This window comes from Dryobates pubescens, chromosome 8, assembly GCF_014839835.1.
Source record: "Dryobates pubescens isolate bDryPub1 chromosome 8, bDryPub1.pri, whole genome shotgun sequence".
Classification (NCBI taxonomy): domain Eukaryota; kingdom Metazoa; phylum Chordata; class Aves; order Piciformes; family Picidae; genus Dryobates; species Dryobates pubescens.
Window position 1 is genome coordinate 39,368,537 of NC_071619.1, and position 16,768 is coordinate 39,385,304.

The 16,768-nt window shown below is 52.0% G+C and overlaps 1 protein-coding gene across 2 annotated transcripts; it reads right to left on the reverse strand.

Annotated features, from left to right (window-relative positions):
• Window positions 1-632: 632 nt before the first annotated feature.
• On the reverse strand, window positions 633-16,026 carry POPDC2 (popeye domain containing 2). Of its 2 annotated transcripts, none has more exons than XM_009904044.2 (4): window positions 15,341-15,831; window positions 10,177-10,285; window positions 4,748-5,105; window positions 633-760 (listed from the first exon to the last, which is right to left on the reverse strand). In XM_009904044.2, exons 1-4 carry the CDS (start codon window positions 15,829-15,831, stop codon window positions 675-677), a joined length of 1,044 nt encoding a protein of 347 aa, XP_009902346.2. In that variant the 3' UTR covers window positions 633-674. The 2 variants fall into 2 exon arrangements, with proteins under 2 accessions (XP_009902346.2, XP_009902345.1); XM_009904043.2 differs by having other exon boundaries at window positions 659-760; window positions 4,610-5,105; window positions 15,341-16,026.
• Window positions 16,027-16,768: the final 742 nt, after the last annotated feature.

Here is a 16,768-nt window from a genome sequence, read left to right on the forward strand (position 1 = left end):
CTGGGGCCCAGCACTGATCCCTGGGGGATGCCACTGGTGAGTGGCCTCCAGCTGGATGTGGCACCATTCACCACCATATGATAGATGAGAAATCCTCCCCCCCAGAAGAGTAGTTTCTGACCTTACTGGAGTGAATGCCCAGGGAGATGCATGATCTCAAACCTCCACAGCACACTCTCTCTTGGAAGCCCATTACTAAAGCTGCCAGGCAGCCCATTTTCCCCTGTCCTTTCCCCTCCATGCCTCAAGAGCACCTCAAGCCTTTAACACAGCGTTAGCTCCATCTCCAACTCCTCACACACCAGCAGTTTCATCTCTGACTTTAATGAGAAACATTAAACCAAGGGGAACGCAGGTTGTGTGAGCAGGCTGGCATCCCTTGCGGCGATACCGATGTACCTCGGTTTCAGAGCTGCTGACGCACCTCAGAGAGAGGCAGGACTAGAAAACAACCCCTGGAAGCTCACTGGGGCAGGCAGCTCAGGTGAACAGCTACAGGGTGGGAGGTGCTGGAGTGTCACACCGCAGTCTCATGCATGTGCTCCACGTGCTCCTGAGTGTAGATGTCTGCAGGCAGACCTTTCAGTGCGTGCTAGAGTGTCTCTGGTCAGAAACGTGTGTGAGCGTACGCTCCCTTGGAGGGGCTTCAGGATCCAAACAGCCTGGCTTGTTCCCTAGAGTTCAGGGGTCTGGGTGGGAGCCAGAGGGGCTCGTCCTTTGCAGGGAGGGTGAGGAGAACTCCAGAGAAGGTTTCCAGAGGCTGCAGAAGGAAAGCAGTGCAGGAAGGAGGAAAATGAGAGGAAAGGTGGGAGGAGAGGAGAAAAAAAAAAGAGAGAGAGAGAAAGAGAGAGAGCACCATTATTATCATAGTATCATAGCATCAGTCAGGGTTGGAAGGGACCACAAGGATCAGCTAGTTCCAACCCCCCTGCCATGGGCAGGGACACCTCACACTAGATCAGGCTGGCCACAGCCTCATTCAGCCTGGGCTTAAACACCTCCAGGGACAGGGCCTCAACCACCTCCCTGGACAACCCATTCCAGGGCTTCACCACTCTCATGGGGAAGAACTTCCTCCCCACCTCCAGTTCATTCCATTCCCCCTAGTCCTATCACTACCTGAATCACAGCAATATCTCTTACTTCCACACTTTCCAAGGATACAAACCACATGGAGGCCATCATTTCCTGTCCTTCTCCCCTCTTAGCATAAGAAGCTGTGTCAGCAAACGGGGTCATATACCCAGCCTGAGAGAGCAAAGTCAAACTCCTCTAAAGCACCTTCTGTGATATTGGTGAAACAAAGCTCTCAAAGCAGGTGGAAAATAATTCCTACTGACTTAGATACCAGGCTACAGACTGTCAAGCATCCATCCACCCACCCACCAAGCAAGAAAGCCAGCCCCAAGAAGTAACTGCACAAAACTAAGCAACAATAGCTCCACAACTTGCAAAAACTTCATAGCAACAACCTAGAACAAATGTGATATGAAAAAAGAGGGGAAGCAGGTGGCTTTTGGTTGTGTGAATGTCCATGCAAGGAATAAGGCTTAGCTGAACTATGGAGCACCAAGCAGCACACAAGGTAAAGCAGGTTTTCAGCAGGGTCTTTGAACCTGCCTCGTTTCAACAGGCAGCCTGTTAGTTATTGAAGCCTCTCCCTCCCCTCAGAGGGAGAATGTGCTCATCAGTGGGATATCAGAGCTAGAAGGTACTCCTCAGTAAGGTATCATAGAATGGTTTGGCTTGGAAGGGACCTCTGAAGGTCATACAGTCCAACCTCCTCTGCAGTCAGCAGGGACATCCTCTACTAGATCAGGTTGCCCAGAGCCCTGCCCAGCCTCACCTTGAGTATCTCCAGGGATGGAGCCCCAACCACCTCCCTGGGCAACCTGTTCCAGCATTCCACCACCCTCATGGTGCAGAACTTGTTCCTAACATCCAGCCTAAATCCACTCTTCTCTAGTTTGAAGCCATTGTCCCTCATCCTGTCCCTGCAGGCCTTTGCAAAGAGTCTCTCTCCACCCTTCTTGTAGCTCCCTTCAGGTACTGGAAGGCTGCTATTATATCAGACTGTGTCTTGCTCATAAGCAGACTAGAAATTCTTTCAAAGAACTAGACAGACTCTAAGAATAGTAGGCCAATATTGTATCTCCTAGGAATATTTTCTTCTGCATGATTTCTGAAGCACTTTGGCCCTCCTGCACTGTGGTACTGCAATGTGGCTGTTGTAGTGACAGAAAAGGAAGGAATGTGATCCACAGAAGCACTTCAACATGAGGAATTTCGAGAGCTGAAAGGTGATTATCTGGCTTGGAAGTTGCTGGGACAGAGATGAAAACACAGGCCAGGGAAAAAGCCACAGAGGACCTCTGGCACCACAGCTATCACTTACTTCCAACCATGACCCTACAGGGAACATCAGGGAAGTTTTTAATCAAGGAAGTTTTCATGACTTCCAAGGGAAAAAAATATGGAAGTGCTTTCTCTGGGTCATGGTGGACCTCTCCAGATCATCCACAGAGCTGTGACAAATGCCTGACCAGAAAGAAAACCTGCAGCCCTTCTGTACCACCAGTTTTTGTGGTTAGGTGCCCAAGTGGCTGTGGAATACTGTCCACATGGGACAGCTGCTCTTGTGCTTCTGGGATGCAATGGGATTAGGATACCCAAGTGGTGACCAGAACCACAAGGAAGTGCTCATTCCACTGTTCTGAACACACTAAACAGAGTTTGTGTTTCCATGTCTAATTACTTTAAAGTACCACAATATCTCCAGAATAACAGACAAGAAGGCCAATGGCATCCTGGCCTGCATTAGGAATAGTGTGGCCAGCAGGAGCAGGGAGGTCATTGTGCCCTGTGCTCTGCACTGGTTAGGCCACACCTTGAGTCCTGTGTCCACATCTGGGCCACTCAGTTTAAGGACATTGAGACACTTGAATGTGTCCAGAGAAGGGCAGAAAGGCTGGGGAGAGGCCTTGAGCACAGCCCTGTGAGGAGAGGCTGAGGGAGCTGGGGTTGCTTAGCCTGGAGAAGAGAAGGATCAGGGGTGACCTCATTGCCCTCTACAACTACCTGAAAGGTGGTTGTAGCCAGGAAGGTGTTGGTCTCTTCTCCCAGGCAACCAGCACCAGAACAAGAGGACACAGTCTCAAGCTGTGCCAAGGGAGGTTTAGACTCGAGGTGAGGAAAAAGTTCTTCACTGAGCGAGTCGTTCGTCATTGGGATGTGCTGCCCAGGGAGGTGGTGGAGTCACCGTCCCTGGAGGTGTTCAAGGGGAGATTGGACGTGGCACTTGGTGCCATGGTCTAGTTGTGGGGTCTGTTGGGACAGGTTGGACTTGATGATCCTTGGGGTCTCTTCCAACCTTGGTTATACTGTGAGACTGTGAAGTATCCCTGGGAAACATCATTGAATTTTCCTTTTTTTTATAGCTACTTGGGACCCCCTTAATTTAGCAACAAGAGCAAAGTGAACCATTTCCACTTGGGTAACCCAGGACACAGACACATGGAGTGGTCAGTTCCAGCACAGAAAGCTGAGTCTCAAGCTTAGTGCCTGGCAGCTGGATGCCAGCAAGCAGCTATTATGGGGTTGCAGCAGGAATGCACGTTTCAAGCTCTGCAGCTGGTGTGCAGCAGCTGTCATGCAGCAGCCAGCTAAAAGTAGCTCAGTGTGGCATTTCTCTCTTGGCCACTCAGCTCTGAGTTTCAAGCACAGTCCACCCTCCTGTCTATTTCTGTTTGCTTGCCGTTACTCCTCTGCCCAAACATCCACCAGGCCTGAGAATTTTTCCCTTGCAGGGTAAGGAGCTGGCACCTCCTTCCCACTTACCAGAAAGCAGTTTGGGGCATGCCAAAACAATATTTAGCCTGTCAGTCTATCCAGGATGATGGGGGGCAAGAGCTATACCACACAAGGCAATCTTTTCAATATCTTACTGATCTGGCTGAGACAAAGCTCATCAAAACCAAGGATGGAGCAAATGCAGGGATAAGCTGTGGTGGGCAGGAGGAAAAAGGACTCTAAGCTTTTTACCTCTGCCAAGACTGAGCATTTGCAGAGTACACAGCAGCTACTTGCTCTCAGTGTGCTGTAAGCCCTGGAGCTGTGTCTTCCCCTTTCAACATCTCCTGGGTTATCTGCTCTCTCACTTGCAGACCTCTTCCTCAGCTCAACGCTGTGACCATGGCAGTTTGGGACATGGTTCAGTGGGCATGGTGGTGCTGGACTTGACCTTAGAGGTCTTTTCCAACCTTGATGCCCACGACCTGTACTGTCTCATTGTACCACCCATCAGCCAGGACACTTTCAGTTCCTCTGCCTCTCCTGAGGGGTGGAGAGAGGACAGGGCAGGGAAGAGCATCCTATGGAAGGGCTGGTAACCTCACCGCTTTGCAGTGCTGCTGGTGCCTCTGCTCTGCTGCTTGTCCTTCAGAAAAATCACACTGCTTGAGCTAACCTCCCCTGATTCCTTGGGACAGCAGGCAAAAAACTGCTGTGGAGGAGCAAACCCAGGGCAAGGGAGTGCGAGAGGCCGGGAGCCGCTGCGCTGCCCGGGCAGCTGCGTCACAGGAAGGGCTTGCTCCCGTGAGGGGGTACTTACGCGGGGGTCCCACACAGGGGGAGGCGTGCCCATGCCAGGAGTGCCCTCACTTCATATACTCCCCTTCGCTCACATAGTCCATAAAAGACCCCGGCAACTCAGCAAAATCTTCCAAGACAAGACTGGTGGAGTCCTCACCCAGCAGTTCACTGTCGGGCCGGGATGCCCGGGGGCGCGGAGCCGGCGGCGGCGGCGGCAGAGGGGGCTCAGAGGCAGCAGCCTGGCCAGAGACAGGCGGCAGCTCCTCGCAGTCCTCCGACTCCCCCTCAGAGGAGGCTGGCCCGAGGACGTGGTACAGGCTGGGCAAGCGGATGTCGAAGCGCAGGCCAAACTTGGCAAAGAGCTTCTCGTTGAGGGAGTAAAGCTTCTCCGAGATGTCGTAGCCCAGGTGGGAGGAGAAGAGCCGAGCGATGTAGCGGTCCTTCCTCAGGAGCAGGTACAGCTTCTTCCTTGGCCAGGTGATGAAGCTGCAGTCGGTCTCGGCTGTCAGTGTGACCTGCGGGGCAGGGAGGGAGCAGAATAAGCCCCGCTGCCATGGCAGGGGTCACCCATCTCGGGGCTGCATGCTTCTCCTCAGTGAAGGCCCCCAGTGAGAACAGAGACATTTCCCCCCCAACTGTAAGACCAGACTATTAGTAATAAAAAGACACGAGTCCATATTGTAATATATAATAATAATGACAAGAAGAAGGAGGAGGAGGAGGAGGAGGAGGAGGAGAAGAAGAAGAAGGAGGAGGCGGCGAAGAAGGAGGAGGAGGAGGCGAAGAAGAAGGAGGAGGAGGCGAAGAAGAAGGAGGAGGAGGAGGCGAAGAAGAAGGAGGAGGAGGAGGCGAAGAAGAAGGAGGAGGAGGAGGCGAAGAAGAAGGAGGAGGAGGAGGCGAAGAAGAAGGAGGAGGAGGAGGTGAAGAAGGAGGAGGAGGAGGAGAAGGAGAAGGAGGAGGAGGAGGAGAAGGAGGAGGAGGAGGAGAAGAAGAAGGAGGAGGAGGAGGAGAAGAAGAAGGAGGAGGAGGAGGAGAAGAAGAAGGAGGAGGAGAAGAAGAAGAAGGAGGAGGAGAAGAAGAAGAAGGAGGAGAAGAAAAAGAAGAAGGAGGAGGAGAAGAAGAAGGAGGAGGAGGAGAAGAAGAAGGAGGAGGAGGAGAAGAAGAAGGAGGAGGAGAAGAAGAAGAAGGAGGAGGAGGAGAAGAAGAAGAAGGAGGAGGAGGAGAAGAAGAAGAAGGAGGAGGAGGAGAAGAAGGAGGAGGAGGAGAAGAAGGAGGAGGAGGAGAAGAAGGAGGAGGAGGAGAAGAAGGAGGAGGAGGAGAAGAAGGAGGAGGAGGAGAAGAAGGAGGAGGAGGAGAAGAAGGAGGAGGAGGAGGAGGAGGAGGAGGAGGAGGAGAAGAAGGAGGAGGAGGAGGAGAAGAAGAAGAAGAAGGAGGAGGAGAAGAAGAAGGAGGAGGAGAATAATAATAATAAGAAACACAGGAAGGGTCAAACTGCCTTAGGCCACAGAAGAACATCCAAGTGTAATGGAGACACTGGCATGTGCATAAGGCACCAGAGCCAAAATATCCCGGGGGCTCCCTATCACTCTCTATCCAGGGGTCTCCTTGGCCAGCCACCATGGCAGAGGGCCACTGGGAAGCTGAACATGGCTTGGCTGCGTGTGTGTGTCCTTGGGTCTGATATTTAATGCCTCTGCGATGCAAGCAGCTGCCTTATGAAAGAAAGACAGGAGATAGAACTTGAGAACTTTCCCAAGCCACAGCAAGCAAGAGGAGGGGTCACATGGAAATCACAATGACCAGAATCTCATTTTTCTAACCAGCTTCTGGCACAGCAATCAAAAGCCTCTGCTTCTTGCAGGGGACTAAGGGAGATGTACTCAGAAAACCTGCCTCCTAACCAGGACAGCAGGACAGAGTTCACTCATCAATGCCCCTGACACAAGTGCTCTGGCAGCAGCAGAGTCCATAATTCATTTTCCTAGAGGAAAGTGCCAGCTGTGAAACCCAACTCCTTCAGGCACTGGGAGCCAGCAGTCCTGTGGGAAGAAGACACAGGCAAAGCAGAAAGCTTCTTGTAGACTGAGTAATGCTTCTGCCTTTTTATGGTGGACTCAGGACTGAAAAAGGGAAAACCTGGGCAAAAGAAGTTCCATGCCCTCCTCCAGCAAAGTCCCAAACACACAGGTTCTAAACCAAATTATTGTTATGCTAAGAATAAGGTTGGGATGTGCCACAGAGTTTTTATTGCTTATTCAGGTAAGAGGGACTAGTGGATTAGACAGCTACCAAAAGCACATCACCATGAGTAAGCACAGCCATCAAGAACATGGACTGGTCAAGTCTCACCTGCTGAATGCTGGTCTCATGCAGGCTGCTGCTTCTTCATGCTCCTCAGAAGCAGATGAGGGGTTTAGGCACTTCCAGAACCTGGCTGCAGCCCCCCACTACTATGGGACTCTAGCTCCATGTCCTGATGCCAAGTGCAGCTGGCCTCCCTGAGCAGCCCTGTCTCACAGAGCAGGAGAGAGGCCCAGGGTATGGCCCTGCCATCAGCTTGCTCCCAAGCTGGCTCATGCACCACAGATCAAGACACTCAGGAAATCTGGGAACATTCAGTTCCATAGAAATTAGCCCAGAGAACATTGCAGGTGTCTTTGCAGGTTGCATGCCACCCAGATGCCCATTCACCTGCCAGGAGCACCAGGCAGGCATTGCTGCCTCTGGTCATCTCGTGGGTGAATCACAGGATCACAGAATGTTAGGGGTTGGAAGAGACCTCCAAGGATCATCAAGTCCAACCCTCCCTAGCACAGGTCACACAGGAATGCACCCAGACAGCTCTTGAAAGTCTCCAGAGGAGACTCCACAACCTCTCTGGAGAGCTTGTTCCAGGGCTCTGTGACACTCACAGTGAAGAAGTTCCTCCTCACGTTGAGGTGGAACCTCCTGTGCTGCAGTTTATATCCATTACCCCTTGTCCTATCACAAATGCAGTCCAGGAGCTCACAGCAATCTGCTGCTGGGCTGAAACCCTGTGCAAAACACGAGATCCCCCCACCCCTAGCACAGTCATGCTGTTGCTGCCCTCTCTGCCCCATTATCTTGGTGCAAAATCTCTGTTTCTCCACCCAAGCTGTATGCAGCCCTGTGCCACAGTCAGACACTCAGCCATCTCCTGCAGCTGCTCCTCTTGCAAGAAGGTGATCACTGGCAATGGAATAGCTTTCAGGGCACACATGGGCAAAATTCAGACCCACTGAAAGCAGATTCACAGTGTCACAGTATCACCAAGGTTGGAAGAGACCTCAAAGATCATCAAGTCCAACCTGTCACCACAGACCTCATGACTAGACCATGGCACCAAGTGGCACGTCCAATTCAGAGAGCTGCTCTGGTTTAACCAAGTCTGAATGTGGATGCCCTCATGAGAACGTATCATCACTCCTCATGCTCCCAAGGGATTAGCTAAATCTCTCCTTGTGTGCCTTAACTGACATATTCTAGAGTGACATGTGAAGAAAGGCTGAGAGAACTGGGTTTGTTTAGCCTTGAGAGGGCTTAGGGGAGACCTTATTGCCACATACCAGTACATAAAGGCGGGCTACCAAGAAGGTGGAGGCTCCCTTTTGATGAGGAGTCACATGGAAAAGGCAAGAGGCAATGGGTACAAGTTACTCCTGAGGAGATTCCAACTGGATTCCAGAAGAAAAATTTTCACCATGATAAGAGTGAGACATTGGAACAATCTCCCAAGGGAAGTAGTGGAAGACTTAGCTTGACAGGGTGCTGGGCCATCTCATTTACACTATACTGTTACCTAGACATGTTGGACCAGATGGTCCTTGGGGTCCCTTCTAACCTGGCATTCTGTGGTTCAACGACATTGAGACAAGGAGCAGCCTGCCCTGGGATGTGAGTTAAAGGCAGAGAGATGTGGCCTTAAATAATCTCTAGAAAGAAAGCCAAACAAATGCAGCAGGCTGTTGACAGAGCAAAACCCTCTTGGTTGCTGCAAACAAGAGTTGGCCTGGCCTCTCAGCAAAGGATTCTTCTGCTCAGAAGGAACCATATTTGGGTACGAATCACCCTTTCCATGATCACCCCAAACACATCAGCAGCAGAAACTTGCATGAGGAAGCCCTCTGAGGATATTTATGGATTTCTGTCACCACTGCATATTGCCACAGCTGCCACCCTGATGCTGGAACAATGCACTCTGCTAGAGGTGTGCAAGGCAAATGCCTCGCTGCAAGTGCTAGGGAATGCTCTCCTGGAAGGGAGCCAGCAATCCGATACCTCGTTTCCCTGCTAAGTCGGAAGGAGCAGCAGGCTCCCTGCTACCACCTGATGACCAGAGCATGCACTGAGGTCAGAGGAAGGCAGGTGTGGTGGGATGAAGACCTCTGAAGAGGCACCAATGATTTTATGTAAGGTGGTGGGTTGAAGTTTCCCCCAGTATTAACTTTTAGTCAGACCAACTCAGTTAGAAGCAAATCAAGCTGCATTTGCAAGCCAAAACTACACTCTGCAATGGAATGCAATGAATGTGTACAAAATTAAGAGAAGACCAAGACAGAGAGGGAAGACCAAGACAGAGAGGGAAGACCAAGACAGAGAGGGAAGACCAAGACAGAGAGGGAAGACCAAGACAGAGAGAAGACCAGACCAGGTTGGAAGAGACCGTCATGATCATCATGTCCAACCTATCACCCAACACCACCTAAACCAACTAAACCATGGCACCAAGCACCCCATCAAGTCTCCTCCTGAACACCTCCAATGATGGTGACTCCACCACTTCCCTGGGCAGCACATTCCAATGGCCAATCACTCTCTGTGTAGAAATTCTTCCTCACCTCCAGCCTAAACCTCCCCTGGTGCAGCTTGAGACTGTGTCCTCTTGTTCTGGTGCTGGTTGCCTGGGAGAAGAGACCAACCTCTGCCTGTCTACAACCTCTCTTCAGGTAGTCGTAGACAGCAATAATGTCTCCCCTGAGCCTCCTCTTCTCCAGGCTAAGCAACCCCAGCTCCCTCAGCCTCTCCTCACAGGGCTGTGCTCAAGGCCTCTCCCCAGCCTCGTTGCCCTTCTCTGGACACATTCAAGTGTCTCAATGTCCTTCTTAAACTGAGGGGCCCAGAACTGGACAAAGGACTTGAGGTGTGGCCTAACCAGTGCAATGTACAGGGGCAGAATGACCTCCCTGCTCCTGCTGGCCACACTGTTCCTGATGCAGGCCAGGATGCCATTGGCCCTCTTGGCTGCCTGGGCACACTGCAGGCTCATGTTCAGCCTAGTGTCAGCCAGTACCCCCAGGTCCCTCTCTGCCTGACTGCTCTCCAGCCACTCTGACCCCAGCCTGTAGCACTGCATGGGGTTGCTGTGGCCACTGTGCAGAACCTGGCACTTGGATGTGTTCAATCTCATGCCCTTGGACTCTGCCCTTCTGCCCAACCTGTCGAGGTCCCTCTGCAAAGCCTCTCTACCCTCCAGCAGATCAACACCTGAATGGCACAATGAGCCCCCTCCCTCCCCTTCCCAGACAAGGAGTGAAGCTGAGCTGCTGCATGACCCTGTGGGGTTACCTGGAAAGTTCCTTCCTCAGAGGGTCGCAGTGACTCCCATTCTGGAGAGTCCAGGAACTGGTACGGAAAGACATAGTGGAGGAATTGTCCATCCTGGCTCACTCGGATCCTGTGGAGAGGGCAGGTGAGACACACAGGCTTAGGCCACAAAATGGATGTCACACTGCACTGATCAGCTCACAAAATGTACAAGCAGCTGACCTCACCAGAGAGGAAAGGAATTCTCATCTCATGCATGTCTCCTACCCTCTCTGGGACGGGGGCAGATGCTCCAGTTTATGGGCCTATGTCTCCTTTCTTTGTGGGAAGTGGTATTTGCTGCCACTGTCCTATATTCCATCTGTTTTCTGCCCCTGCTACAAAGCAAGCCCTCACAGGTGCAATGCTTGGCCCTAAACCAGGACTACTCAGTCCACAAGACTGCTGCTGCTTTTCAGGTGCTTCTAAGACAGCCTGGAGTTCTCTGTACTTGCATCATCTTCCTGTCCCCAGGGCTGCACAAGGGCGTTCCCTGCCTTGATACTGGGAGGCTGTTAGACACACAACACCCCAGAATGACATTGACTGTTGTTCCTGACATCACACTGCAGCTCACAGTTTGCTGATCATTAGAATGTAATGTCTCATGGCCTCCCAGGCATCCCTTTCCCCTATTTTGCCACAACTACCTGCCAACGTCACAGTCAAACTTGCACCTAGCTCTGCTGGGGGTGCTGAGAAGGAGAGCTGCACAGGCCTGGGGCAACAGCTGGGCATTCTGGAGCTCTATTCATAGCTCTGCAACTCCAGATGTGGGGGCTCTTGCCTGCCTGTTGCCTTGTTTAGTCTGGAGAAGAGGCGGCTTTGCAGAGACCTTCTCTACAACTCCCTGAAAGAGGTTGGAGTGAGGTGGGGGTTGGTCTCTTCTTCCTGCTAACAAGTGATAGGACAAGAGGAAACCCCCTCAGGTTACACCAGGAGGGGTTTAGTTTGGATATTACAAGAAGCTTCTTTGGGTTTAGGTTCTCAAACACTGGAAAGCTGGAGGTGAAGAGAAAGTTCTTCCCAGAAAGAGTTGTTAGCCATTGGGATGTGCTGCCCAGGGAGGTGGTGGAGTCACCATCCCTGGAGGTGTTCAAGAGGGGATTGGATGTGGCACTTGGTGCCGTGGTTCAGCAGTCCTGAGGTGTTGGGTGACAGGTTGGACTTGATGATCTTTGAGGTCTTTTCCAACCTTATTGATTCTATGATTCTATGAAGAGGCTCCCTAGGGAGGCGTCAGATGCAGAGATGCAGTGCTGAGGGGCATGGTTTAGCACCAGACTTGGTAGAGTTAGGTAATGGTTGGACTCAATGATCTCAAAGGTCTTTTCCAGCCCAAATGATTCTATGCTCCCCTGTCAATTCTTGTTCTCAGGAGTCACAAGTCTCAGTTCACTGCTGGGAGTGCTGCCTGAAAACATCAGGGATCACAAGGCAGGTTTCATGATCTGAGTGTATTCTGCATTTCCAACCCCCCCTTGTTCCCTATTGTTCCATTTAAGAGGAGGCACCACAACAGCAGCAAGGACCAAGTGTTGAAAGAACTGGCTGATGCTGTTGCTCTACCACCCTCCATCATCTTTGCAAAACCCTGGCAGACAGGAGAGGTGCCTGAGGACTGGAGGAAAGCAAATGCCCCTCCAGCCTTCAAAAGGGGCAAAACAGAGGCTCCAGGTAACTGCAGACCAGTCAGCCTCACCTCCATCCCTGGAAAAACAATGGAGCAGCTCATTCTGGAGGTCACTTCTAGGCACTTGGAAGAGATGATGATGATCAGGAGTAGTCAGCATGGATTTACCAAGTCATGCTTGACTAATCTGATAGCCTTCTGTGATGTTGTAACTGAATGGGTAGATGCAGGGAGACCAGTGGATGTAGTCTGCCTTGACCTTAGCAGGGCTTTTGACACTGTCTCCCATAACACCCTTGTGAGTAAGCTCAGGAAGTGTGGGATAGAAGAACAGACAGTGAGATGGATTAGGAACTGGTTACACAACAGAGTGCAAAGAGTGGTGGTCAGTGGTGCCAAGTGCAGCTGGAGAGCTGTAACTAGTGGAGTCCTCCAGGGATCAGTGCTGGGTCCAGTCCTGTTCAACATCTTCATCAATGACACTGATGAGGGGACAGAGTGTCTGCTCAGCAAGTTTGCTGATGATGCTAAGCTGGGAGACTTGGCTGAGACACCTGAAGGCTGTGCAGCCATTCAGTGAGAGCTGGGCAGACTGAAGAGCTGGGCAGAGAGGAACCTAATGAGGCTCAACAAGGATCAGTGCAGAGTCCTGCACCTGGGAAGGAATAATACACTGCCCCAGTACAGGTTAGGAGGTGAGCTGCTGGAGAGCAGCCCTGTGGAGAAGGACCTGGGAGTCCTGGTGGACAAGAAGTTATCCATGGGTCAGCAATGTGCCCTTGTGGCCATGAAGGCCAATGGGATCCTGGGGTGCATCAAGAGGAGTGTGTCCAGCTGATCAAGGGAAGTTCTGCTCCCCCTCTACTCTGCCCTGGTGAGGCCCCACCTAGAATATTACATCTAGTTCTGGGCTCCCCAGTTTAAGGGGGACAGGGATCTACTTGACAGAGTCCAATGGAGGGCTGTGGGGATGACTAAGGGACTGGACCACATGCCCTGTGAGGAGAGGCTGAGAGCCCTGGGGCTTTTTAATCTGGAGAGGAGAAGACTGAGAGAGGATCTAATAAATGTATATAAATAGATGAGGGCTGGGTGTCAAGAAGGAAGGAACAGACACTTGTACCCTGTGATAGGACGAAGAGCAATGGATGTAAACTACAGCACAGGATAGTTCCACCTCAACATGAGGAAGAACTTCTTTACCATAAGGGTCACAGAGCACTGGAACAGGCTCCCCAGAAGGGTTGTGGAGTCTTCTTCTTTGGAGACTTTCAAGACCCATCTGGATGCATTGCTGTGTGACCTGCGCTAGATTCTATGGTCCTGCTCTGGCAGTGGGGTTGGACTTGAAGATCACCAGAGGACCCTTCCAACCCCTAACATCCTGTGACCTCACAAGGCCCTCACAAGGCAATAGAGTGAGCACCAGGAAAAGCAAATCTGATCCCATAGAATGGAACAGCACAGCACAGACTAGAACAGAACAGAACAGAATTAACCAGGTTGGAAAAGACCTTTGAGATCATCGAGTCCAACCTATCACCCAACACCATCTAATCAACTCAACCATGGCACCAAGTGCCTCATCCAGGCTCTTCCTAAACACCTCCAGTGATGGTGACTCCACCACCTCCCTGAGCAGCACATTCCAATGGCCAATTACTCTTTCTGGGAAGAACTTCTTCCTAACTTCCTGCCTAAACATCCCCTGGCACAGCTTGAGACTGTGTCCCCTTGTTCTGCTGCTGGTTGCCTGGGAGAAGAGACCAACCCCCACCTGGCTACAACCTCCCTTCAGGTAGTTGTAGACAGCAAGAAGGTCTCCCCTGAGCCTCCTCTTCTCCAGGTTAAGCAAGCCCAGCTCCCTCAGCCTCTCCTCACAGGGCTGTGCTCCAGACCCCTCCCCAGCTTTGTTGCCCTTCTCTGGACACCATCCAGCAACTCAACATCTTTCCTAAACTGAGGGGCCCAGAACTGGACACAGGAGTCAAGGTGTGGCCTAACCAGTGCTGAGCACAGAGCACAATGACTTCCCTGCTCCTGCTGGCCACACTGTTCCTGATCCAGGCCAGGATGCCATTGGCCCTCTTGGCTGCCTGGGCACACTGCAGGCTCATGTTCAGCCTAGTATCAACCAGTACCCCCAGGTCCCTTTCTGCCTGGCTGCTCTCCAGCCACTCTGACCTCAGCCTGCAGCACTGCATGGGGTTGTTGTGGCCAATATGTAGGACACCCTGTACCAGCCAAGACACATACTTACCACTGCAAAAGAGAGCAGGACAACTATCCCACTTCACTTACTGTCTTACTTGCAGTACTTGCTGTCTGCTGTGGCACTTTCATGCCCACGGAGCAGCATGGGATCATCCAGTGCAGGGTTAGACAACACAGACTCTTCCTGCTGACATTATTTGCAGATATGGGGAACTTCAGAGCAAGCTGCTCAGCACAGAATTTTGGCAAGAGGAATAACACCTGATGGAAACACAAGCACCCAACTTCCTCCCAGTGCTCTGCCATTCAGCACTGGCCAGTGGTCCCAGGATGCTCTTAACACATTCTAGAAAAGGGACAAACAGCTAGGTAGGACACACCCCCTCACCAGGGAGGGTGGACCACTGCAGGAAAACATGATGGGCTGCCCAGGGAGGTGGTGGAGTCACCATCCCTGGAGGTGTTCAGGAGGGGATTGGACGTGGCACTTGGTGCCATGGTTTAGTAGTCAGGAGGTGTTGGGTGACAGGTTGGACTTGATGATCCTTGAGGCCTCTTCCAACCTTATTGATTCTATGAATAAGCTCCCCAGGGAGGTGGTTGAATTCACATCCCTGGAGGTGTTTAAAAGATGCAGAGATGTGGTGCTGACATGGTGATGTGGTTTAGCACCAGACTTAGTAGAGTTAGATAATGGTTGAACCTGATGATCTTAAAGGTCTTTTCCAACCAAAAATGATTCTATGAGATGATCCACCACAGGAGACCACTCTCTCTCTTGCTGGAATGACCCTCAGAGTGAAAAACTGCAGAGCCCTGAGGGCCAAGGTATTTGGAACAGGGGTGGAACCTATCCCTGGAAATTGCTGGCTGGGGGAGCAGGTGAACTTAAGACTCTCTGTACTCAATGCACAGTGCAGAGGTGTGTCTGGTACCCCCAGAGACGGCAGGTCCAGACACACTGCCTTCCTGCTTTGAGAAACACTCTCACAGCCAGCCTGCTCCCATCAGAATTATGACCACATGAAAATGACAGAGAAAGAGGTAAGGTTTCCCCAGCATTATCACAGGCAAGGCTGAGCTGGCTGCTTCCCCACCCCCCACTTCATTCTGCAAACCGCTCTCTGAGGTATTCTAGCCTAGAAAAACAAAGCAAAGGAGCAACCCCCCCTCCTCAACAAACAGATGCATATCTCAAAGCCCTTTCAGGGGAAGGGGACCACCCTCCCCTCTGTTTCTAGAGGGTGAAAATACAACAAGAAGCCACAGGACTCTGTTCAGCCACAGGAGAGCCTTTACCTGCCAGACAGCAGCAAGGAGAGGCGGTCAATGGGCGTCTTGCCCTCCACCGCGTAATTCTGGTCTCTGACTAGTGACTGGACTTGCTCTTCACAGCACTTCATGATTTCTTTGTAGATGTCCAGGGGTACCTGCAAGGGCAGGTACATGGTCTTGTAGAGGAGGTCAAACTCTTCAGGGACGGCGTCTCTGCGGAGCCGGTAAGCGAGGTGAGCCAGCTGAAGCAAGCAGAGGAGGACCAGCAGCATGTTCCAGACGAATATATCCAGCCCGCAGGCGCTCAGCCAGCCCCACAGAGCATAGCAGAAGTAGCCTGGGGCCAGAAGGCCAAAGATATAGAGGGACCCAAAGATGCCACTTCCCCCCATGTAACCCAGGAGGACAATGCAACTGGCCAGCTGGTATGCTGCTCCCTCCATGATCTCCTTCCAGGCATCACACACCGGAGGCTGAAGAACAGCCTGGTCCCAAGAGAGGCTGCGTGCACTCATCCTTCCCCACTCCCCACCCTCCCCAGCCGTCCTGCGCTCAAAATCAATTGTCATACACAAAGGGTGCTGCAGAAGTCTGAAACCAGAGCTGCTGGGTAGCTGTTCCTCCTCCTCCTCGAGTTCCAGACGGTCCCACAGCAGTGTGCTTCAGAGTGACATGTTGAAGTGCCACCAGATGATTTTGCACCGGAAAAATCCCCAAGCGGCTGGTTTCTCTTCTTCGTGGCTCACAAACCGGCTGCTGGTCCCCTTCTTAGCCGCACCAGTGAGAGAAGAAGCTGGGAAATCTGAGGCCAAAAGAGCTCGGTCAAAGAACAAGCAGAGGCCATTAGCTGGAAAACTCAGAGGACGGGACAGAGCTCGTGTTGCGCTGCCTCTCTCGCCTGCCCTCCAGCAAATGGAAACAGCGACTGAGAGAGAGCAGCAGAGGGAGCTGGTGTGGAGTGTGGAATGTGTATCACTTGGCAGCAGAAAGGAGTGAGACCCCAAATGGATAACCATGTTTGGAATTGAAATCCAAGGAGCAAAAGCAGCCAGGAGAACAGAGGGCAAGCACGCACCCGCTACTTAACATAACTCAGGCACCCAGATAAGCCTGGTGCAATGCAAGGAGGGGAAAGCAGAGGGGAAAACAACCAGCTTATCACAGCAAGCTCCAGCCACACGTGGGGCTCTGCACCACCCCGTGCTCCTGCAAGAGAGTGACTTTCACCCAGCACATAAAAGGAAAAAGGTCACCCCCTTCTCCTGCTGTGGCTTGCAGCAGCGGCAAGGACTTGGCAAAAGGAAAGAGGCTGGCTCTTGAGAAGTGCTTTCCATGTGCTGCAGCACAGCTTCCCCTGGCTCCAGGGAGCTCCATCTCGTGGAGTGTTCCAGATGGACACAGGGTAAAGCTCTGCCTGGGCAGAGAGTTGTGATTGCAAGGGTTATTCCTAGC